The 24,429-nt window shown below is 39.1% G+C and overlaps 1 protein-coding gene across 5 annotated transcripts; it reads left to right on the top strand.

Annotated features, from left to right (window-relative positions):
* The first annotated feature begins 1,412 nt into the window (after positions 1-1,412).
* Positions 1,413-24,371, top strand: LOC121731656 (zinc finger and BTB domain-containing protein 41-like). Of its 5 annotated transcripts, XM_042121211.1 has the most exons (18): positions 1,413-1,743; positions 1,994-2,271; positions 2,410-2,574; positions 3,831-3,880; positions 4,736-4,828; positions 4,911-5,045; positions 7,920-8,257; positions 8,550-8,621; positions 10,805-11,015; positions 11,845-11,975; positions 12,779-12,853; positions 13,347-13,482; positions 13,717-13,826; positions 14,385-14,523; positions 14,875-15,003; positions 17,291-17,455; positions 17,716-17,890; positions 24,253-24,368. In XM_042121211.1, exons 1-18 carry the CDS (start codon positions 1,667-1,669, stop codon positions 24,297-24,299), a joined length of 2,526 nt encoding a protein of 841 aa, XP_041977145.1. In that variant the 5' UTR covers positions 1,413-1,666; the 3' UTR covers positions 24,300-24,368. The 5 variants fall into 5 exon arrangements, with proteins under 5 accessions (XP_041977145.1, XP_041977142.1, XP_041977143.1 ...); XM_042121208.1 differs by having other exon boundaries at positions 1,994-2,574; positions 24,253-24,369; XM_042121209.1 differs by having other exon boundaries at positions 1,994-2,574; positions 17,716-17,872.
* The last annotated feature ends 58 nt before the right edge of the window (positions 24,372-24,429 follow it).

Below are 24,429 nucleotides of genomic sequence, written 5' to 3'. Positions count from 1 at the left end.
TATATTCCGCCGTTCCTTACTTTTTTACCTCGTCTGTGGCACAACATACGCATCCCTTCACCCTTGTGTCAAGTTGCCAAAACAGAAAAAAAAAAACAACAAAAAAAACTAAAAATGGAAAATTCTACGAAAGACGGGCGATATGGTCGAAAGACTATAGCCTGCGCCTTGGGCGCAAAAAAAAATCATAAGAAAATAGCAAGAAAATAAACATTGTGTTTTCTTGCTATGTGAATAGCTCCTGCAATAACTACAATACAACCATATACTAGTAATCTGTGAATACAACTATATCAGCTACCCAATAAGTACTATCCAAACATCATTTTGAGGTACCTAAGTATACCTAGCTTATATTTTAAAGTCAGTAAGTACGGTATCTCGCTTGATGGATGTTTTTCATACTGTGATATTCTGGGAGCACGGTAGTGCACCCGCCGAGACGACTGACGAGCTAAGCGAAGTGCAAAGGCACAGCCGCACTAGGCACTACTTATATACCCTTTCTCGCGTCGTTTTTTGAGCCCTCATAAAATTGGTTTCCGATGTACCAGATAGTTCATATTCTCAGGATATGATGTCAATAATAGACTAATTAAACAAACAAAGTCTCAATTGAATAACTCTAATACTTTAGATTTTATTGATATCTAAAATACACCGATTTCGTCACTAACACACTCATACACTGAGTACTGACACACTGATGATAATCATTCATCAGAATGTGAAGTGAAGTTCTACTTCCTGAAGTGCTAGAAAGCTGAGATTTGGTACCTATGTAATCTATGTTTACTATACAACCAAAAAAAATTAATAAACTTAATTTTCGCCCCCCATCCCCAGAATTGTGGGGGGTGGAGGTTTATATGAAACTTTCACCAATTTTATGAATTGGGACATAAGAGTTTACACTGGACTGAAAAGTAACTTAAAGGTTTTTCTTTAAATAAATACTTACAAGAACCATTAAGTTTTAACTTACAAAAAGAACTGAATTCTGAAATCCCATCAAAATCATTTCTTGTAAAATATTACCGAGATTTTCACAGGGACATCTTTTTCACAGGGTAAAGCTTATGTGGTTGTCTTGGCAACATTACATTTTACCAGAAACGTTTTTGGTGGAATATATTATGATATTAAATAGATACTTGAAACACTTTTGTTGATGCTACTTGTGAACTATTTAAGCAAATGATATAAATATAATTTATAAGAAAAGTTATTAGAGTGGTTCCTCAGTGCGCTAAGTGGTTTAAAATTGCAAGGCGAAGTCCAAATCTCTAGGGACAAGTATTTTCTTGAATATCTATATTTTCTTAAAATTTAATGGTCAGCTACAAGCCCCATCATTAGGAGGATATATTATATATTATAAATAACATTTATCATATTTTTTTCTGGTTGCCAAAAGGTTATTGTGTACAGGGTGAAACAAATTGTATCCCAGTTTGAGACAAAACCTCAGTATAATTCTGTATGAATAAAACAATCATCATGACTTCAAACATAATCTTAACAATATAAAATGATCTGTCTATTGCTGGTGCTCTAATGAGGTAGTGCATCAATATCAGCATGCTGGAAAAATTTGATGACCAGACACATTTTTCATATGAATAAACTAATAATCTGAAGAAAAAAACTAGTAATTTGAAGAAAAATGCCAGCGTGCGCAATTAAACACTGTAATAATAAATCATCAGTAAATAACAAGGCCTCTGGGATAACATATCATCGGTAAGTATTCCATTATTTCAAATTTAACAAAGATTGACATACCTAGAATGCACTTAGTACCCTTATGTAAGGAAATTCTCTCTGTCCATAGCAGCCTTCAATAATCCTTATGGGAAAAGTTGATTGTATTTTATAAAGTCATTTACCTACCTTACCTAATTATTATACTAGTTGATTTTTTTAATTTTCTTTTTATAAAATCTTACTGTCAGCTAAAGAAATAATATTATGTTGTGTTTACTTGATACAGATTTCCCACGGATCCTTTTATGTATGACCAATGGTTGCATATAGTGCGACTCCTTCAAGAAGAGAGTTACTGGAAACCACCAACAAAATACACTGTGATATGTTCCATACACTTTAAAGAGAGTGATTTATTTATAGATAATGGTGGTGCAAAAAGATTGCATAAGACGGCTGTACCAATGAGACCAATGAGTGAATTATTTTTATCATCTACACTGCTTAAAAATAATTATATAACTACAGAATTAAGCACATCAGTTTCACCTGACAAAACTGCTGGTAATGAAACTTCACCACCAGATAACTTTTCTGGTATTGATTGTATTAGTGTAGACAGTAGTAGCGATATAGACATGGAGCAGAAAGTAAGCACCTTAGACATGGAGTACAATGAGCTCACAACTGACAAAACTGCTGGTAATGAAACTTCACCACCAGATAACTTTTCTGGTGTTGATTGTATTAGTGTAGACAGTACTAGTGATATAGACACGGAGCAGAAAGTAAGCACCTTAGACATGGAGTACAATGAGCTCACAACTGAAGACTACAACAACTACAATATTAGTTTTAATACTGAAGGTATATTTTATTTTCTATGATTTATGATTTTTCTATGATTAAAATCAGGGCCCCCGTAAGGGCTACTGGCGCCTGTGTGCAAAAAAAGGATTTTGGCGCCCCTTTAGGCAAATTTTTTGGGTCCTTGGTTTTGACACCCCTAAAGATGGCAATTTGGCGCCCCTAGAGGGTGGCGCCCGTGTGCATTGCACACATTGCACATATGGTAGCGGGGGCCCTGATTAAAATATAAATTTATTATGTAGTTCTGTATTTTGGTAGGGCCTATTTTAACTAGATGACGCTCTCAACTCAGTTGTGCCATTTGTTTAATGTGCGGGAACTGCATTTGTCCGGGGAAAAAAGGTAGTCTTTGTCCTTTCCCAGGACTCAAAGTATAGTCCGTCAAGAAAGTGAAGAAATTAAAAAGTGGCAACATCGTAGTGTCTTCCCTTTTTTTCTTAGATTGATTTGAAAGCTGGTTGAGGAAGCGCTTGTGCGATGTAGGTTACGCAGGGCGACACCTATTATGAATTTTTGGAACTAACTTAATTTGAACAAATTTATATAATAGCATAAACACCCCCTTACAACCCCTTTTTCCAGTTATAAAGTAGCCTATGTGCTTTCTTAGGCTTTAGACTATCTGTGTACAAAATTTCATTACAATCGGTTTAGTAGTTTTGGCGTGAAAGCGAGACAGACAGACAGAGATACTTTCGCATTTATAATATTAGTATAGAGTATCAGTGGCGGATTTACCAATAGGCTAAGTAGGCTGGAGCCTAGGGCGGCAAATTTAGCCCCATTTTTTTATCTTACAGAAATAAAAAATCCCACCGAAAACATTCCTTGTAAAATATTGCCGAGACGACCACATATAAGGTTTACGGTTTACCCTGTACAAAAGATATGAGATCTCATTTAGAGCCAAGCTTTTGAATCTACACGGCCTAACTCTACAGTCTACTGACCCTAACTTAACAAATTCTACATACCAGTAGATATGTATGGCTTCGCCGTTTCGCTACCGCACAGGGCGAAACCTTGTGTGGTCGTCTCAGCAAAAATGTTTTTGGTGGGATATTATGATTATGAACTAAACTAACGTTGAATTTCAAAGGTCAGTTTTAGGGGCGGCAAAAATTGAATAGCCTACAGGCGGCAAATTTGTAAATCCGCCACTGTAGAGTATAGATCTATGTTATAAATAATTATTAATCCAACTCCTATAGGCTAAATACTCAATCAATTAGTAATTAAAATTGTATTTTTAGATTCAAAAATATTCAGATTAGACCAATGGAATTCAAAGGTGTCTGCTAAAGTAAGTAATAAAATATTTGTCTTTTTTTTATGAAATAAGGGGGCAAACGAGCAAACGGGTCACCTGATGGAAAGCAACTTCCGTCGCCCATGGACACTCGCAGCATCAGAAGAGCTGCAAGTGCGTTGCCGGCCATTTAGAGGGAATAGGGGAGGGAAGGGAAGGGAAGGGAATAGTTGAGGGTAGGGAAGGGAATAGGGTAGGGGTTGGGGGATTGGGCCTCCGGTAAACTCACTCACTCGGCGAAACACAGCGCAAGCGCCGTTTCACGTCTGTTTTCTGTGAGAACGTGGTATTTCTCCGGTCGAGCCGGCCCATTCGTGCCGAAGCATGGCTCTCCCACGTATAAATCCCACGTATAAATCTTTAAGCACACTTCAATTTATTTAACTAAACTTTATGAAATTACATTAATTCCAGAATTTATAAATTTTTGTATTTGGTACTGTCATAATTATAGGTAGTCGCAGCGCACACACGACGACAGACTATCCGTGGACCGTGACGCACTTTTTAGTCCCTGGAAATAGAACCTATGCAATTATAATATTATGCAGTAACGCACACGTCTGCGCTGCGTGTCGTGTGCGTTACTGCATATAATTGCATTATGCATAGGTTCTATTTCCACGGACTAAAAAGTGCGTCACGGATAGTCTGTCGTCTGCGCTTTGCCGTACATTCTCTAACAGTTTTTAAGCACAAAATGTATGTTGAAAACATTAAACATACTATATACATTTGAGATTACCTAACTAATCAAGATATTTAGGCAATTATTCACTGTGATGTGTGTGTATACTGTATATGTACATTGTACCTATGACAAAATATAATTTGGATTAATATTTCCAGGTCTGTCGTACTTGCCTCGCAGTTGATGTGAAAATGTTTAACATTGGACACTATAAACTAAAACAATACTACCAAAACCTGACTGGTATACTGGTAAGTAATTTAATACTTAATTTACGTAAATGTGAAGTGTCGAAACAACAACGACTTAACCGGAGCAATTTATAATTTGCAGTTCATTCAAGAAGACGTGTTACCAAAGATGATGTGTTGGGAGTGCGTAGCGAGGTTACAAAACGCTAACAGTTTCAGGGAGAAAGCACTGAGATCTTATGATCTGTTACTGAAAAATATCAAGAGCAAAACCACTGTAAGTAGCATGTTTTGAACGCGCAAAGAAATATGATAATTACAAATAATGGTTCAATAATATATTATCCCTATTTATGATTTTAAAAAAAAGCAGCTTATCCAAGGACTTGTCTTCGTCTGCCGTTTCCTTCCTTTGCTTTATATTAATTTTCTTACTGAAAAGAAATTAAAACGATGCCTAAGCTACGAGTATATCTTATCTAATATCTTATATCTTTAAACGAGCAATTCGGGTGGTGCTAAACGGGTAAAAACATGGGGGCTTGTGCGCGGAAATAGGCTGCGGAGTTACATTGTGGGGGCGGTCTCGCGCAGCCATTACATGGCCGTTGTGGTAACGTCTCTGCAGTGTGGCTCCGCACCGTAGTTCTGAGTACAAGCCTTCATGTCAAGAACAACGCCGAGTCTCAGGCGGCGGTCAAGTAACCTGATCAACCAGCACAACCAGCTGGGCTGTTAGTGTAGGTAGGAAATGACCAGCACAACCCGTTAACTCATGGTCATGTTTCGCGAGACCGCAGGCCTTGGCTTAACCGCCCTGGCCGAGAGGTAGAAAGCCTCAATAAAAATTTACTCCAATCCTACGGTGAGTTACGCGCCAATAGGATGCATGGCTGGCGGAAGGTTCAGTCACTAGCGGACAACCTCGGTGGACCTGGCAAACACCGTTGAACTGCTTTCTTGGGGGAAAGGGCGTCACCCTCCTAGCGACCATATACTTTGACCCTACTCGTGGGAACAACATGATGAAAGAAACTAATGAACAAACAAAACCCCCAGAAAAAGCACTTGTGCAACAAATATTTCACCCAGCACTTTTCACTCGACCTCGGTCCTCCTCTCTTAGCAACATCTCATCAACCAGACCTGAAAATGAACACAACCCTCGCAGTGAAATTATTGACTGCGACAATGATGATCCACAAACTACTACAGCAAATATTGACAATTTACCACCACCATGGCAAAGAGTGCCAACTATAAGAGGCACAAAAAGTAAGAAAGTCTCAACCCCATCCCCTGAAAAAATAGACCTGTCAAATAGCTTCAGTGGACTTCCAACAGATGAAAAAGAAGTCACGGAAGATATCAAGAAAATTCCAAAACCTCCACCCATAATCTTATATGGCATAGAAGATCTTAAGAAACTTACAGAAGTCCTAGAAAATGTCTTTAGAAAAACTGACTTTACTTACAGAATAGTAAACAAAACTCAACTCCGGATTTCCTGCACTAACGTAGAAACTTACAAGAAAGTTATAGATACTGTTAGAGAAAAGGGCCTTATAGGACACACATTTAACAGAATATATAAGCGACCATACAGGATAGTGATTAGAAACCTACATTACACAACACCTCTTAGCATTATCAAGGATGCACTAGAAAGCACAGGCAATACTGTTGTTGGAGAAATCATAAACGCCAAGTATGGCCCTGAAAAGAAACCGACCTCTACTTTCTTTGCCAACTTAGCTCAAGGACCGAATAACAAGCTAGTAAAAAAACCTGAGATACATATATCACCAATCCATAATAATAGAAGATTCACGTAAACAAAAGGCAGTTGTTCAATGTCAAAGATGCCAGCAATATGGCCATACAAAAAATTACTTTATGAGACCGTATCGATGTGTGAAGTGTGCACAACCTCATAAAACTGCAGACTGCCCAAAAATTGATCGCAACTCTCCAGCTTAATGTGCTCTGTGCCTTGGTGATCATCCAGCAAATTATAAGAGTTGTGAGGTATATAAAGAAATACTATACAGAAAATCCATCAAAACTGGCATTAACCGAAAAACAAATCTCACAAGACCTGCTATCCCGAATATTGAAACATTTGCTAACCCGAATATTGAGACATTTGAAAAAAATGTCTCTACAGACGACAATAACGACAAAAACCGACGACACTATAATGAAGTCTTGAGAGGAAACAAAACCGCAGAACGCGAAGGCGAACCCTACAATTGAAAAAATGTTCCTGAAGCAAACTGAAAAAATGGACCTTATCCTTCAACAAATGAGTACTTTAATTAGCCTCATAACAACACTAGTCTCGAAAGTCAACAAAGTGACTCAAAATAGCAACCTGGAACATGGGCGGGTTGTCACCGAATAAAGACACTTGCACACACATGACATTGACATATTACTTGTTGCAGAGACCCATTTCACGTCTAACAGCAGTGTCAAAATAAAGAACTACCAAATATATGCCACCAACCATCCAGATGGCACGGCACATGCAGGTGCAGCAGTGATAATAAAATCTAACATCAAACACAGCGAACATCTGCAGTTCAAAAAAGCACAGATTCAAGCTGCTACTGTTGAAATAAAAGATCGAAATGAAACATTCAATGTCTTCGCTGTCTACTGCCCCCCCCAAACATGCAATAGCTGAAGAACAGCATGAGGAACTATTCAATCACCTTGGACCGCGATTCATAAATGGGGGTGACTGGAATGCAAAAAATGTACACTGGGGCTCCCGAGTCCCGACTAACAAATACTAGAGGAAGATTCCTAAAGAAAAAACCATCAAAATATTCTAGCTGGACAGCTAACAATCCCAGTATATAATTGGAATCTCGGAATCGGCTCCGATTTTATGAAATTTAGTATATAGGGGGTTTCGGGGGCGATAAATCGATCTAGCTAGGTAGGAATCATTTTTAGAAAATGTAATTTTATTCGTGTTTTATCGAATATCGAACAAAGCTCGGTCAAACAGCTACTTATAGTAATACAAGAACAAGACATAGGGTATCTGAAGTACAAGTACATATACATATAAGAATTTGAAAGGGGTTATATTTATATTTTGATGGTGGCAAAAAAACCTAATAGCAGCATGTTATTTCAGGTATCGATAACTGATGTCCTATCTATAAACAGAGTGGGGAACGGACTGACGTCGGCGCTCGCGGTCGCTCACATGAGTGACGTCAGCTGCGGGACGCACAGTGATGACGTCACGACGATAGAGGTGAAGGAGGAGGTAGACATGTGGTCGGAGACAGAGGTCGTTGACAGCGAAGACCAGGAACAAACGGACCAAGAAGACCCTTTGAAAAATCCCGAACAACAGGATCAAGAAGACCGCTTGGAAGACCACAAACAACAGGATCAAAAAAACCATGAAGACCATGAAAAACACGATAAAGAAGGCCAAGAAGACGCCTTAGATACGCGGTTGGCTCGGTAAGGATGTAGCTTGTGGGATATAGTGAGTGGAGGCCACAAGGGAAGATAATATTCCGACCGAGCGAGGTTGTCATGCTCGGTCAGGCCGGAGCCCTCGTGATTGTGATGCATTTCAGATGTCGTATTGAATTGTTAGACTTGCTGCTCGTGGTGTCGAGCTGCTAATGAAAAACATATTTTTTTATACGGCCTTCTGGCTTGAAGCCCGCGATTTGCAGTAGGTAGTCAGTTGTTTCTTTGTTTGAGCTTTTCATCTTTAATTATATTAATATCATACATCTTATTGCAGGCGATTGTCGTCATCATTCCAAACATGCGACCCCGAGCGGCCAGCCCCAGCGAAAAAGACAACAAAAAGGAGGTACGATTAGTGCATTTTTTTATCTTATGTATAATATGTCGCAGCCAACTTGTTAAAATATCATAATACAATCACAAAACACCGGCTGTTTTGTGATTGTATTATGATATTTTTCGTAAATATACGTTAAAAGTGATATTAAAGTGACAGAAATTATGGGGGCACATACGAGTGAATCAAAATTTAAACAAATATTTGTGGAGAAATTACGGGATTATGAAATGCATCATCAAGGTATTTATTGCAATTGTGTTCAAAATGAGTTATAATACAATTTATACTGCTTGTTATCATTGCACTTGTGTAATAATAACCCTAAACTAATGGTCACCTTAGTTAATTTGCAATTTAACCAGTTAGTTAAGCGTCGTCTAGCTGTAGTGTTGAACGTTGCAATCAACAAGTCGGCTTGCAATCAACAAGTCGGCTAAACGACGTATGGCCGTGTGATTGAATGGCGTTGTCCAGTCAAAGGGCTAGCTGTTTGATTGACCGGCTATTTTAACCAGTGGACTGCGTAATAATATTAATGGATCTAAAGATACATACTAGTTTTTAGGGATCCGTAGCCAAATGGCAAAAAACGGAACCCTTATAGATTCGTCATGTCTGTCTGTCTGTCTGACCGTCCGTATGTCACAGCCACTTTTCTCCGAAACTATAAGAGCTATACTATTGAAACTTGGTAAGTAGATGTAGTCTGTGAACCGCTTTAAGATTTTGATACAAAAATGGAAAAATTATTAAAAATTTTAGGATAGATAGATGGATAGATAGACAACTGAAACAAAAAAAAAACATCTAACCTATGCGTGTGGGGTATTTATGGATGGGTCTTCAAAAATCATATTGAGGTTTCTAATATAATTTTTTTCTAACCTGAATAGTTTGTGAGAGACACTCTTCCAAAGTGGTAAAATGTGTGTCCCCCCCCCCCTCTAACTTCTAAAGTAGGGGCATGATAAATCTAATAAAAATATATGATGTACATTACTACAAAAACTACCAACGAAAATCGGTTCGAACGAGATCTAGCCAGTAGTTTTTTTAATACGTCATAAATGGTAAACCTTAATTTAACTTTCATTAAATCAACTGAAATATGAAAACATATCAAAAACCTCTTAATTTCATGAAAATAAACCTTATTGCTGCTGCGGAACCCTTCATGGGCGAGTCCAACTCGCACTTGGCCGGTTTTTAATTGTATATTGTAATTACAACAAAAAGCTTTAAAGCAGTCATCGATGTCGATGCGTGACGAGTGATGACAGACGATGATGACGATTTAATAATTTAGCTATATAAAATTAAAAATATGTATTTTTATTATGTATCTCACAATTCACGGCTCATGGCTCCCACACAAAACTCATGCAAACACAAAATCGTAATGTCATGAGTTTTATCGCAAATATTTGCGATGCAATGCGAATTCACAGTTAGTGTGAGAACTGGGAGCCCTTACTACGGACAGCAATATAATTGTAATTCTTAATCTCATCGAATATCAAATGTCAAACCTGAGGGAGCTAAAAAAATCTCATGCATACATCATGAATGAGGGACAAATGACGCTATGTAGCCTATAAAGTTAATATACCTAGCGGAATAGAGAAACAAAGGCCTGAGCAAGAGAGATGTCACTATCAGTGACATTGCGTGGTAAAAAGAGACGAGTTATACATGACAGCAGCACTCTTTTTTTGACGCCCAGTCGGCACGTGCCGCACGTTGACAATTTAATCTCATAGAAATCATGTTTAATCATGCTTACATTACGTACACATATTTTTACACACAGATGAAACCAATTTCGGTTTCGTTTGACAGCTCGAGATTGTTGCTCTATTCCGCTAGGTATATTAAGTTTATGATGAAGCCGTAGGGTTAAATCTCGAGTAAAATTCGAGTCAATTGTCGTGTCAAACATATGTCACGAGATAGCTTCGACATGTCCCTCTGCAAGCTTAGCACCGTCACCAAAGAAATGGTTTTAATTCTTTCTACAAAAGAATAGACAAATTAACAGATAAACCAACAGCCATTTTGTTACTAAAATCTGTCAGTATGTTTATTCGTTTCTGTTTCTTATGCTGTCATGCTAACTGCTAAGCTTGCATGTGGCAAATGATATATCAACAACCCTCATTCATAGATGGTCTTTATGGCGGTGTGTGCAGGGCGCGGGGGGCGGGGCGAGCGGCGCAGAGGGCGGAGCTGGACAGCTCCATCTTCAAGGTGGTGGCGGTGCCGATGGAACGCGCGCTGGCGGAGGCGGCGAAGCGGGCGACACGCCCTCAGTACCGCGCCGCGCAGTACCGCTGCGACGTTTGCTACAAGACATTCACCACGCCCACCGCAGAGGAGGAGCACGCTCTGCGGCACAGTGACGTTAGTACCACATTGAAAATCTGTTTTAAAGTGCGACAAGGCTTTATATTAACGTGAGCGAGAACGCTGCTGGTAAAGGAGAACTGTTGGCAGCGTTAGTTACTTTTTTCGCCACGTTCATTTAAAGCTTTGTCGAGCGGGTGTTTGGTCTGGGCCACGCGCCGCCCGGTGAAAAAAAAGCACGTGCTCCCAAATTTGGTTTTAATATATTATAAAGAACTAGCGACCCGCCCTGGCTTCGCACGGATTCAAAGTACTATAGCTTGACCGCTGTAAAGTCGACCCTCGTAGCATACTCGTAGCATACTAAATGTATGCTACGAGGGTCGACGAGGTACCGCCACATATGAATGATTAGTTGATGGCCACAACTCGGTTGCACAAAAATTTGTAAGTAAATCGTGAGGGAACCGTATATTTTCGGAAATGTCATAAAGAAGATAAATATTAATAAAAAAGTATCTTATGTCCTTTCCCAGGACTAAGGGTGAAGCCAAACGAGCGTAATTTGTGAGTTGTGAGTCGCAGAATTTCGGTCACTTAAATATCTTTGCATACAAATCATGACTCACAAAATTACGCTCGTGTGAATTAACCAGGACTTTTGTATGAAACTGAACGCAGCAGAATTTCTGCCAGCCGAAATTCTACGACTCACAATTCACAAATTACGCTCGTTTGGCTTCACCTTAAGATACATCTCCACACTAAATTTCAGCAAAATCGCGTTCAGCGGTTTGGGCGTGAAGAGGTAACAGACAGACAGACAGGCAGACTTTCGCATATTTTATAATATTAGTATGGATTAGTAAAGTTGTCAGGTGCGTAGGTGATGGGCTTGTTCGAGTGTGCGGTGTGTCGGGGCCGGTGGCGCACGCGCAACGCGCTCGTCAAACACTTCACCGCTAGCCACAAGATGGACCACATCTGTAAGCTGTGCCCCTTCACCTCGAGACACAGGTAATTAGGGCAGGATTTATATTTTTTAAGAGTACAGGCCCTTTAATTTTGCCGCCCCTATGTAGGAACTCGTACACGACACAATTTGGTAAATGTAAGTATTTCTGAAAATACGACGATTTTTTCGAACATTTACCATTACAATTCGGTATATGCTAGGTTTTACTACTGTCAACTGGTAAATGTTGGGTTTAGGAATAAAACAATGAGTAAGTAATTCTTAATTATTAACCTTAATGAACTATTAGACAAAACAAGTAGGTACATATACATAGTTAGGTATAATAAGTAATATCATAACCTATGATCATTTTCATACAACATGCAACATCTCTGAATATCTCATTCGTGCCGAAGCATGGCTATCCTACGGTTAATACAACTTTGTTATTATTATAAGCACTAAGCAGCCTGCAGTGTCCCACTGGAGGGCAGTATCACTTTAAAAATTTTAATAATAATAAAATATAGATTTAAGGGGGCCTTCAATACCAAAAACACAATTTCTGGCCTGTTTTTGCTCCATAACAATATTCGTGCGTGAGTCCGACTCGCACGTGGCCTTTTTTTTTCAACATGTACCGTGCTTTTAACGTAAATCCTAAGATTTACCAACTATATAGTGGCAAAAGTTCGTATCGCAAACCTTTTTGGACATTTACCATTAGGAGTTGGTAGATCTTAGGTTTTACTAGAAAATATTAAAATTTACTGCAGTTCGAAGTTTTACAGTAACAAACACTATATACACTTTGTTTTGTTATATCCTGTAAAAAAAAACAATGATAGTTAATACATTTCAGGACAGCCGCGCGAGCACACGAGCGGTTTCACAAGGGCGTGAAGTTCCAGTGCTCGTTATGCCCCAAGGAGTTCGTGTGAGTAAATAATGTGTCACGTACATTGTTACCAACTATAAGTTTCACGGACAATACATGGCGTAATATGTATGTTAATATCATTGGCTGTAAATAATAAATAAATAAAACTTGACAGGTGTCAAGGGACACCCGGATGCAATGAATTTATAAAATTATAAAAAAAAATCGTTCCAAAAACGCCATCTAGTTGACGCACAAGGCCTCTATCCTGAGCTCTTAAATCCATTCTTTTTACGTCCTTATCTGACTGTATAAGGACGTAAAGTGAATGGATTTAAGAATAGGGCCCCAGGAATACTATAAACGCCATCTGCCCCTACTATGCAGGTACTAATAAAAAAGTGTCGAGGTCAAGTGTCGTTCAGTCTAGCCACCTTTCGCAACGCCGAACGCGCCATAAGAAACTTCGTGTTCCAAAAACTGTTTTCAGAAAAACGCGCTGGTTCGGGCTGTTTCTCTCTCACTCTAACGCGCAGTCTCACTCTCGCAGGTCTAATTCGGCGTACCTGACCCACTTGCGGCTGAAGCACGTGTGCCGCCACCCGTGCGCGCTGTGCGGGTTCACCTTCCTCACGCGCCGTGGCGTCGAAATGCACAGACTCAGGAATCACAAGCGCCATAAGGATGTACGTTCAACTCGATAATAATTATTATTTCTTGTTGTTTTGTTCGTTAATGTCTGAGAAAGGTTGTTATGAAAAAAAAATTACGAAGAAAATATGAAAATTTTAGAATAAGACACTTTATAGAATGATTTCAAATGACGTAATCTTGCCGCTTATGACATTTTAGACTTCATAATGACAGGACGACGTCCGTCGGGCGCGCTAATTGAATATATAATTGTGTGGGGTGTGCAGGTGGAGCTGACGGGCCCGTACTGCGCGGAGTGCGACGTGCGGTTCGCCAATGACGACGCGCACGACCGTCACCTGCAGCTCAGCGCTGTTCACCGCCGAGAGGACGTACAGTGAGTGACGTCATGTTAATTATGAATTTCGAAAGAACTGTACATTTTCTCACAAATAAAATAGCCTATGTCCTTCTCAGTGGTCTTCTTGTTTTAGCCAAATTACACAAAAATCGGTCCTGTAGTTCATGAGAGATAGACACGAAATAAACTCTTGAGGCGTCCCCCACATTAGGCGTGCGCATACCTCGGACGTGTGAGCGAGAGAACGCCGCGAGTGCGCTGCGTCGGGACTCGCGTGTAGCGTGTGTGGAGAGTGCACGCGGCGCTCGCGATGTGTTTTTACCCCTTTCACCGCTATTCTCGCCGCCCGCTATTGGTTTAAATGCCAGTAGGGGGTTAATTCCGAGGCGAGCGTGAAGTGCTGCACACACGTCACGGCACGGCCGCGGCAACACGCGACGCTTGTGCAATGCGCTCGCGGCATGCATGCGGCGCTCGCGTCGCTTATGCGCACGCCTAAAGTGGGGTCAGTCTTAGCTTTATGTATTAGTATATTATACAAACGATTTTTAATGGATTATGATAAAAATTTAGAGAAGAAAAACTATATCACAGGAATTCCAGCCAGCCCTTCTACAATAACTACTGTGACGCTGAAGAGAGGAAGTATAGAGGGAAGAATCAGATGAAATCCGAGCACACAAGGACCAAGCGAGCTAAACCCAAGCAACGCGCTCTGATTTGCTGTGAGCAAGTGAGTTATGTTTGACATAATGGTCGTTTACTTCGTTACTTATTTTTTCTATAAATTTATAAAACACTAGCTGACCCGGCATCTTTGACTTTAGATCAGTAAATGATTCCAGGTTTTTGTTGTGTTGCCGCAATAAAAAATTAAGCACCCTCGTTGCAGGTTATTTTACTGTTTCGATAGAATTTTACTGATAAATAATAAAACAGCAAGTCCCCGGTTTCTTAGTTTATTTTAGTTATCTATTCAACGGCTTCGTTGACTGAATTAAGTCAGCCAATCAAAAGCATTCGTGAAAAGATAAAACTACAGTCAACACTCAACAAACCTCAAAAACTGGATATATGTACGCAGTGCGGCGAAAAATGCGAGGGTTACCGGGGGTACGTGCAACACTTCCGCCGCCAGCACCCCGGCTGCAACCGCACGCAGTACAGCGGCCCCGACCCAGTCATGTGCGAGCACTGCGGCAGGGTCTTCCAGGTGAAATTATTGCCTTTCAAAATCATAATTATTTAAACTGTCATTTGAAGGGTCTACTGAAATAATCATAGATGTTTTCAGTGTTTCGTTTTATGTAAGAGTTCCAAAATTAAAAAGTTAACTAACTTTTCAATTTTAGAACTCTGTAACCGAGACAGAGAGAGAGAGATATTATTTTGCAGTAAACACCTTTAACGTTTGTCGTTCTAGCCGTGTAGCTAAATTATTAATAACATATTTACCATGGAATAAGGAGCGATATTGCTAAATTTGTAAATAAATATTATGCTGGCATTTCACATGGCTATTTGTATTTGCGTATTTGATGTATAGTTGTTCCTTTTCTCGCCACGTTCATAAACAGCCGTCCATTGTCGAACTGTACTCGTAATATAATACTGGCGTGATATTGGCATAAATAGAACACACCATGTGATAAGTTAATGTTGCCACTTTTCAAGTGCCAAATCTGTTATTGCCAGTGCTAACTGCTACGCTACGAACTCTAATGCTGGCACTTCACATGGCTATTTGTATTTGCGTATTTGATGTATTCGCCAAACAATCACGGTCACCATGTGTAGACGGTATGTTTGATAAAGTATTGGCCTTATTTGCTTATTTGACAAATATGACCAATACCAAAATATACACGTAATCGTACCTTTGTCGGTTTTTAACGCACATCAAAAGAGTCAAATAGTAAACAAAATCAAGTAAGTAAGTAAAAATTTGGTATTTGACATCCATGTGTGGAAGGTGAAAGGTCGTATTTGCCTTTATTTGCTTGTACTTTGTGTAATACGTCAATAATTTTTCCAAATGCAACAAATAGCCAATAGCAAATACCAATAGCCATGTGTAGTGCCACCAGTATAAATATTATTTCAAATGACCGAAATTAGCATTACTTGTTAGGATTAAACTTAGTTATTAGAATCCTGAATCAGGCGTTACTTTGCGGAAATCCATAGCTTAAAATTTAGTATGTTATTATTTTTAGCAATACTGCGCGAAAACTGCGCGAAATAAACCTCAACCTGTAAGTAAGTGAGTGTACGCATTGACATGCGTTACAGCACCTCCCTCCTTTCCCACCACCAAGAGCCAAGAACGTGCGTACCACCACCATGCAATCAATAATATTAGCAAATTAAGACAAGGCCTCTCACCACCATGAAATTTGAAAGGTTTTCAACTTATTTCTCGGAATATTGCTAAAAATAATAACATACCAAAATTTTAAGGACGTTTTGAACATTCATCATTATTGCAGTGGACCATTCATTTGGTAAACTCGTATTAATTACTTGACCTTGCATATCTAAACTCCGATTTTTAATTCAAGATCAAAAAAACTACTACAATATTGCCACTGCAATAAAATATTTGTGCAGTAGTATATTCCTTTTTTCTAAAAAACAAGGCTTAGATAATTTAATTATTAATAATTTTAATCAGATGATTTAAATAAGTAATCTGAGTTATTTTATTTTACATAAATACAAAACGCCGTACTAAATTTTAAACATCCGTAATTTTTGGTAGTATATTTGGTATTTTACTGGTAACACTTCAGGTATTCATAACATTTGGTGCAATAATTTACAGGCTAAAGTAACATACTTAATATAATTTAAATATGCATGTACCTAATTTACAAAATAGCAGAAAAACTGTGTGTAGCTATTATATACGTACGGTATATAATAGCTACACACAATTTTTCTGCTATTTGGTATGGTTGTAATCTTATCGCTGCCATTTTTTTTGGCCATGACACCATGATATTGTTTATCCTGTCATTATATCCTTAGTATTAAAATGATAAAATTATGTCTTATATTATGTTTTACAGCAGCATTTGTCCTATACTGTAAACTATGTAAGTGCGAGAGGGACTAATGCTATTCAAACATAAAAGACGTCCTATTTAGACTAAGATGTAAGAGTGTCATCTGGGTTCTAGTAAAATCCATAAATACTAATATAAAAGCTTGTATCAATAAGGATTATTTGACAAAAACCTTGTTTAATTATTATGTTGACCAGTAATGCCAATAATAAATAAAGTAACATATTGCAAAAAGGTTAGCGAAACCTGAAATATTCACTTGACAATGACATTTATGTCACTTTGACACCTTTGACAGTGACGTACTGTAGTAGCTTTTTTGATCTTGAATTAAAAATCGGAGTTTAGTCATCATAATTATTATGAACATAATGTAAACTCGTCTATAATTTGCAGCTCGTCCTTAACTAAGCTAATTACAATGTGTCATAGCACCCGTGCCTGCTGCGAGTGCACGCGGCCGAGCTCGTGGCCGGTAAGCTGTGCGGCGCGGGACGTGCGGGCGGACGAACGGACGCGTCGCGACGCTTGTACTCCTGTCCGATATGCCCCAAGCGCTTCACTGCGAAGAGCAACCGCTCCAGACACATCGTTAGCGTACGTATACCGCGAAAAGTAACCTAAGTAAGTCTTGCGGCAAAAATAGAAGATTACGCCCTTTTTAGTTATTTTTGGTAAGTTTGGCTCTACTTACCCCATCAAAAAGTCCAAAGAATAAAACAGGGCCAAGGCAGGCCGGTTGCGCCCCCATGACGACTCGCCCATAACATCAGACGGGACGTTATTGGTAGATCGTAATCATAAGAAGTGACATCTGAGCTACCAACGTCGAGATACAAAGGATGAATGCGTTGCAGATTCACCATGGAGCGGAGCGGCGTTTTCAATGTTCCGTATGCGACAAGCGGTTCTGGGAGCGCGGCGGGCTGCAGTCGCACTACGACCACGTGCACCTCAAGAAGCCGTGGCCGCAACGCACGCGCCCGCCGCGGCCCTGCCCCTCGCCCGCTACCGGTGAGACAACACTACACCATACGAAATAGTAATATTTATTCATAATTTGATTTGATAAAATATCCTGGAAAAGATGGCTTGTGGCCTTTGCTCACGTTTTTTTTTATGAAATAAAGGGGGCAAACGAGCAAACGGGTCACCTGATGGAAAGCAACTTCCGTCGCCCATGGACACTCGCAGCATCAGAAGAGATGGAGGTGCGTTGCCGGCCTTTTAAGAGGGAATAGGATAATAGGGGAGGGTAGGGAAGGGAAGGGAATAGGGTAGGGGATCGGGCCTTCGGTAAACTCACTCACTCGACGAAACACAGCGCAAGCGCTGTTTCACGCCGGTTTTCTGTGAGAACGTGGTATTTCTCCGGTCGAGCCGGCCCATTCGTGCCGAAGCATGGCTCTCCCACGTATGAATATATTATAGATAGATAAAATAACTAACTAATATCGATTTTATTGTCTCATTTAGTTAATGACTTAAGGTAATGTTCATGAACTTTACGTTTGAACAATTCTTTACTTTTGGACATCCTAATTTCTTTTGGAAGTGAATTCCAAAGGAGAATTGATTGAATATTAAAGGAGGAGTGGACGAGAGTGGAACTATGGGGAGGACATTGGAGGCGTAAATTATTGGTGGAACGGAGATTTCTGTCATGGTTGCTGCCCAGGTATTCGAAATGAGGAGTTAGGTAGCTGGGAGCGAAAGGGGGAATTATAGTATGGAATAGAGCATGCACACTGCCCGCTGGGCTCGGCGTTGGCGAACTGGGAGCCAGCGTAATTTTGTGCGGTAGGAGGAGACGTGATCGTACTTGCGGAGGCTGAAAACAAATCTAATGCAGCTATTCAGGAGACGATCTAGTTTGTTAAGGAGGTCCTCATTAAGGTCAAGATAGCAAACGTCACAGCAATCAATGATCGGGAGTATAAGAGTCTGAACTAGCATCAATTTTATACACGATGGTAAGAAATTTTTAAGTCGGTATAGTGCTCGCAAAGAGTAGGTGACTTTATTACTGACGTTAGCAATTTGTGTGTGCCAGTCTAAGTTAGCGTCGATGTGCAAACCGAGGTCCTTAACACAAGAGCTATAGGGTATAATACTGCTGTTAAACATTAGAGGCGGAATAGATCTAGTGTCGACTCTTCTTAGAACTCTCGGACTTCCTATTAAGATGGCCTGACACTTAGCCGCATTTACTGACAGTCCGAAATTGGCAGACCAGGTTTTTATAGCAATAAGATCCCGGTTTAAAGCATCGATGGCCGTGAAGAGATTTTCAATTGTTTCTTGTCTATATAGCTGAAAATCATCAGCATATAAATGATGCGCACTGCTAATTATATAGACTAATAAATTAATAAATAAGGAAAATAAAAGGGAGAAAGTATACCACCTTGAGGAACCCCATCCTCGAGAAGGACCCAATCAGAGAAGGACCCGTCGACGCGTACACGTTGCGGGCGCCCTTTGAGGTAGGAGGAGAACCAGTTTACTACTTCAGCCGAGATATTGAGGTGGGACAGGATGGACAAGAGGATATCGTGGTTCACATTATTAAAAGCATTAGAAAAATCAATCAGCACTAGGACAGTGACTTTCGATTCCTCCATGCCAGCCCTAATGTCACTGGTAATTTTTAACAAGGCGGTAGCGGTACTATGCCCAGGCTTGAATCCAGATTGTAGTGGAGAAAGAAGGTTGTTATGGAATACAAACCTGGACAATTGCTTGTGAACACACGCCTCGATTATTTTAGAGAGAAAAGGGAGTATTGAAATGGGACGGAAATGGGAGGGTTGTGCAGGATTTGGAACTTTTGGTAAGGGACAGACGTAAGCCTTACGCCAAAGGTCGGGGTAGGTAGAGGACTCGAGGGAGAAGTTAATAATATGGGAAATTGCAGGCAAGAGACTGTCAAGAATGGTGGTAATCATTTGACGACTGATGTCGTCGTAACCAACAGCCTTAGAGCTCAAAGATTTAATTATAGTTTTGGTCTCGTCTGCAGAAACAGGTTCAAATTGAAACAGATGTTTAGCAGCACGTGGTAATCCGTTTACGTAACTAATAGTTGAGGACTTTGTACTTGCATCTAGATTTATGACAGAAGAGAAATGGGTGTTGAGGTCATTCAAACTAATAGTACTCGGCAGTACCGTGTGATGGGACTTACCTACGCCTAAGGTACCTAGGAACTTCCATAAGTTAGCTGAGGAAGATAAGTTGCAAGTTTAAGAAAATATGTCGACGTTTAGCATTTCTGACGATTTGATTACATCTATTCCTGGCTGCTTTAGGGGCGATTTCACCAAAGAAATGGAACGCGTTCAAAGCACTCTGAACCGGTTCAAAACGTATAAACGCGATTATAACATCGAAATGCATTTCACCAGCATAAACCGAAAGCGTTCACAGAAAATCCGAGTTTTATCTTCTGAACGTCCAAAGTCCGAAGTTTAACGTCATAAAACCCGTTCAAGCCCTGTGTCATGGCGGAACGAAAAACATAGACAAAAGAAATGTGAAGATGGCAGTTTTGACACATGCGTTTGTTTGTTTATGTATTGCTTCTTGCTATTTTGTAGTTAAATTATCGTGAAAAGGCTTTAAAATGATGAAAACATATAAAATAATCGCGTGACGTCACGTAAACTTAGATTTAATAATCGCGATCAAAAGAAGTTTGTGAAATCCAATCGAAACAAAACGAGATTTACGTCGCAGGATGAACTCGTTCAATGGGAACTAAGTTTTATAAAACTAAGTTTTATGTGTGTTTGGTGAAATCCCACCTTAAAGTTCACCCAATTACTGTCACTACGATTCTTTCTAAATTTACGATCGGCACGGTCCCTAAGTCTCATGGCTACTTTTATGTCGGGGGTCAACCAAGGCGCTGGAACGCTCTTTATTTTAACTTTCCTAATAGGTGCATGGACGTCATAAAGAGCATGAATCCTATTGTTAAAAACTTGGACTTTGTGATCGATACAAGAAGCAGCAATAAGTGGATCCCAATCGATATTCGCAGCATCTGATTTAAGCTTATCAATGTACATACGGGAAAAGCAACGCTTATGAATAATCTTTGGTTTTATTTTAGGGGGCTTTAAAACATACCTAAGATATATAAGGTCGTGCAATGAAAAACTAGGGGCATGATATTGTCCGTGAGAATAAACCAGTGAACGGTTTGACGTTAAAATTAGGTCCAACCAGGTATCATCGCCATTGATGTTATGGTGTGTGGCTTGCAAAGGTAACTGTTGCAAACTAGTTGACTCCAGAATGTGTAGTAATCTGCGTGCGCGCGAAGAAGATGCGTCAAGTTTTGTATTGAAGTCGCCCATAATAATGTGGTGTTTATAATCAGCACTCAACGAGTCCAGAACGGACTCTAATTGGCTAAAGTAATCGATGGAAGGAGGGCAATATACAACTCCAAGAACAGCTTTCGTTCCCCATAATGCAGACTTCTAGAAACAGAAATTCAGCGGAGGCGGAATAATGTGGAGGCGAGCTAGCAATCATTTTATATGAGAGGTCACTCCGCAGGTAGATACCTACACCACCACCACGTCGGTCGCAACGATCATTACGAATTAAAACAAACCCGGGCAAACTGTAAATTGTGGAAGGTAGGTTAGGTTTAAGCCAGGTCTCTGAAATCAAAAGTCCGTGGATATTGTTACCTGCAAAAGTGTCCAAAATGTCGTTAAAGTGACTAGGCACACTTTGTGCGTTGATATGAGACACGTTTAGTAAGATTACACACATATATATATCTCTGCACCACCCGCCAGCCGACAGTTACAATATAAATAATCAAAATTTAACACCACAGAATGATGACAATATCAGCTCGTGTCTAAGTTATACATTAATTGTAACAATTATTAAAATAGTGAATGTGAATAAAGTTAAAAAAAATATCTTAAACTTTTCTTCTTTAAAAAGAAGAAAAGTACGTGTATTGGAACGCAATTGACATCGACATATTATTATTGATATTGAAAATGTTGGAAACCGTGTACCCTTTTGTAAAACTTACTGAAATTACCCTTGAATTAAATCATGTAACCTATTACATAACAAATAAAATGGCAAAGTGTACGACAGGACAAAGTTATCGACATAATCTTTCATAAAACAGAGTAATATGGGCACATACTTAATACATATTACAACTAATTAATATTGTTGTCTAAGTAACCTAACAGTAATTATGATAATGTTTGTGAGCATAGTAATATGAACCTATTGATATTATTTTCCGGCATTAGAGGAATTTGTTGCCTTCTGATACTGCTGCATAAGTGGCTGGAGCTCCTCCATTGACGTTACCTTGTGGCGTTTACCGTCAGTGCTTTTAATAATGACTGCACCATCCAATGTCCAACAGCCCCTCAAACCGAAGTGCATTCTTGCCTTACTAAACACTGACTGTCGTACTTTAGTCAGAAACTCTCTCAATGAGAATGGTGTACCTTTTAACTTGGTTTTAGCCCGAAAAAGCTTTGATGTCAATAGTGGAGAACTTGACTAACAACGGCCGGTATTTGTGGGGACTACTAGGATTGGACTGACTACCCAGTCTATGACATACCTTGATTGAGGCAGCTGTTATATCTTTCATAGCAAGCTTATGATGCACAATGTCCAGAACCAATGATATACAGTTTTCGCTGCATTGCTCGGGAACTCCAGTGAGAAGTAAAAACTTTCTACGATCCCTGGTTTCCATTATGTCAGCAGCCTTGGAGCATTCTGCGATTTGTTTTCGAAGCAAGCTAAGCATAGAGAAAGTGAGCTCACGAAAAGTGCGGAACTCTTCAGCCACTTTGGCCACGGTATCCTTCGCGGCAGCTCCGCATTGCAACTGTGCCTGAAGCTCCTCCATCTTCTTCATTACTCATTCCTCTAAGCTCTGTTGTGCTTTTTGAATGTCGTCTAATTGTGACATTTTGTTGTGCGTGGTAGAAGTTGCAAGTAATTGCTAAATCAATCAGCTGGCAGGTGGTGTCTCAGTTAGGAGGTCTGCTTCTTACATAGAAGACCAATAACATGAAACTTCGCGAAATCTGTATGTATTGCACTCAATTTATTACAAATAGTTATTGAAAATTAATGCAAACTCAATTATTTAAATATTATAAATATAGAGACTTCTATTTACTTTATTTACACCTACCCGAAGAAACGAAAAAATTTCGTTATAAGATGACATGACGGTTTGTCTTACTAGTTAGTACATAGTAGTAAAGCCATTAAGAGGGCGACTAACCCAAAAAATCAAACATCGTCCTTCTCTCTTCACACTCACGCCCGTCTTTCATATGCCAGGTGAAAAAGGACGACGCGGATTAGTTTTTTCTCAATAACTCGATAAATATACGACATTTAAAAAATCCGCTAGGTTGGTTTCTCAATGATAGAATTTTATACAATATGTTAAAATGTTAACCTAGTTCAATGCACGGTAATGGCAATAAATGAAAAATTCGTGAAAATTTTAAGATATCGTGTTTTTGCTCAGATAATTCTTGGAAATATAACGTAGTTAGTATCTAATTTTAGAAAATGAAACAATGGGGCTTATTTTCAAGTATAAAAATGAATTATAAAATCGAAAATTTTGGGTTAGTCGCCCCCTTAAGATAGCAATAAAGAGTTCTATTATCTATTTATTTATTTAAAGAGAATTGTAGCCTCATTTTGTCTATTCTGTAAACAGTTGTTTAAAATTCTATTGCCAACATTTTAATTTATTTAATATTAAGGTAGTAGTTGGGGAGGGGAAGAGGGGATTTCGGGAGTAGCTCGAGCGTGTCAGATTAAGCTTGCATAGGCTTCCGACATGTCTCTAGTTATAATGGTATAGAAATCAATTTCTCACATGGTGGGTCAAAAAAATTTTTTTTTTTTAATATTGAAATGTCGGATCTGTCAGATTAAGAAAGATGATGTTTAGTATACCCCAAAGAAGCTTCCATTAAAACCACTGATGATTCAAAGGTTAGGTAAGCCTGTAGGGACATTTTAAAATATAAAAAATAAAGCCTCATATTTTGTTAACTAAGCTTCGCAGATATTTTATTTTGCTCTAAACTAAATGATTTAGTCCTTGTTGTCTAATTTATATTTATAATTTACCTAAATAAGCAATTTTCTGAATATATTTTCTTTTTCAAAACTTTAAAATGGCTGCAATTTCTGAACCCACCGCTAAAATAAAAAAACGCTCTTATTTTTTTTATCAGCTTTACCTAGTGTATAAAACCTACTAGGTCTCCATGACGCTCGAGTGACTACACAAATAGCACCCTCCCCTCCTCTACTCTAATTTTACAAATAATGTTTCTATTTGTAAAATTTGACAGGACAAGAGCTGGAATCAGCCAGGAAGGACGCGAACGCCGAGATTTAGTACTAGACGCATTGTAATATTTTTGTAATTTAACTAAGTATATTTAACAGGATTATCAAAGTATTATTTCAAATAATACTTTGATAATCCTGTTACTGATAAATTAAAATATTTGATTACAATTAATTGC

This window comes from Aricia agestis, chromosome 11 (genome assembly GCF_905147365.1).
Source record: "Aricia agestis chromosome 11, ilAriAges1.1, whole genome shotgun sequence".
Lineage (NCBI taxonomy): Eukaryota > Metazoa > Arthropoda > Insecta > Lepidoptera > Lycaenidae > Aricia > Aricia agestis.
This window is presented reverse-complemented; position numbering and strand designations above follow the sequence as displayed.

What these genes read in the sequence shown, in the direction of transcription:
- LOC121731656 (XM_042121208.1), top strand. Translation starts at nt 1,667, where the DNA reads ATGCCAGCGTGCGCAATTAAACACTGTAATAATAAATCATCAGTAAAT. An exon ending in CCCTTCACCTCGAGACACAG is followed by an intron (nt 11,976 to 12,778) that starts GTAATTAGGGCA and finishes AATACATTTCAG; the next exon opens with GACAGCCGCGCGAGCACACG. An exon ending in ATCACAAGCGCCATAAGGAT is followed by an intron (nt 13,483 to 13,716) that starts GTACGTTCAACT and finishes TGGGGTGTGCAG; the next exon opens with GTGGAGCTGACGGGCCCGTA.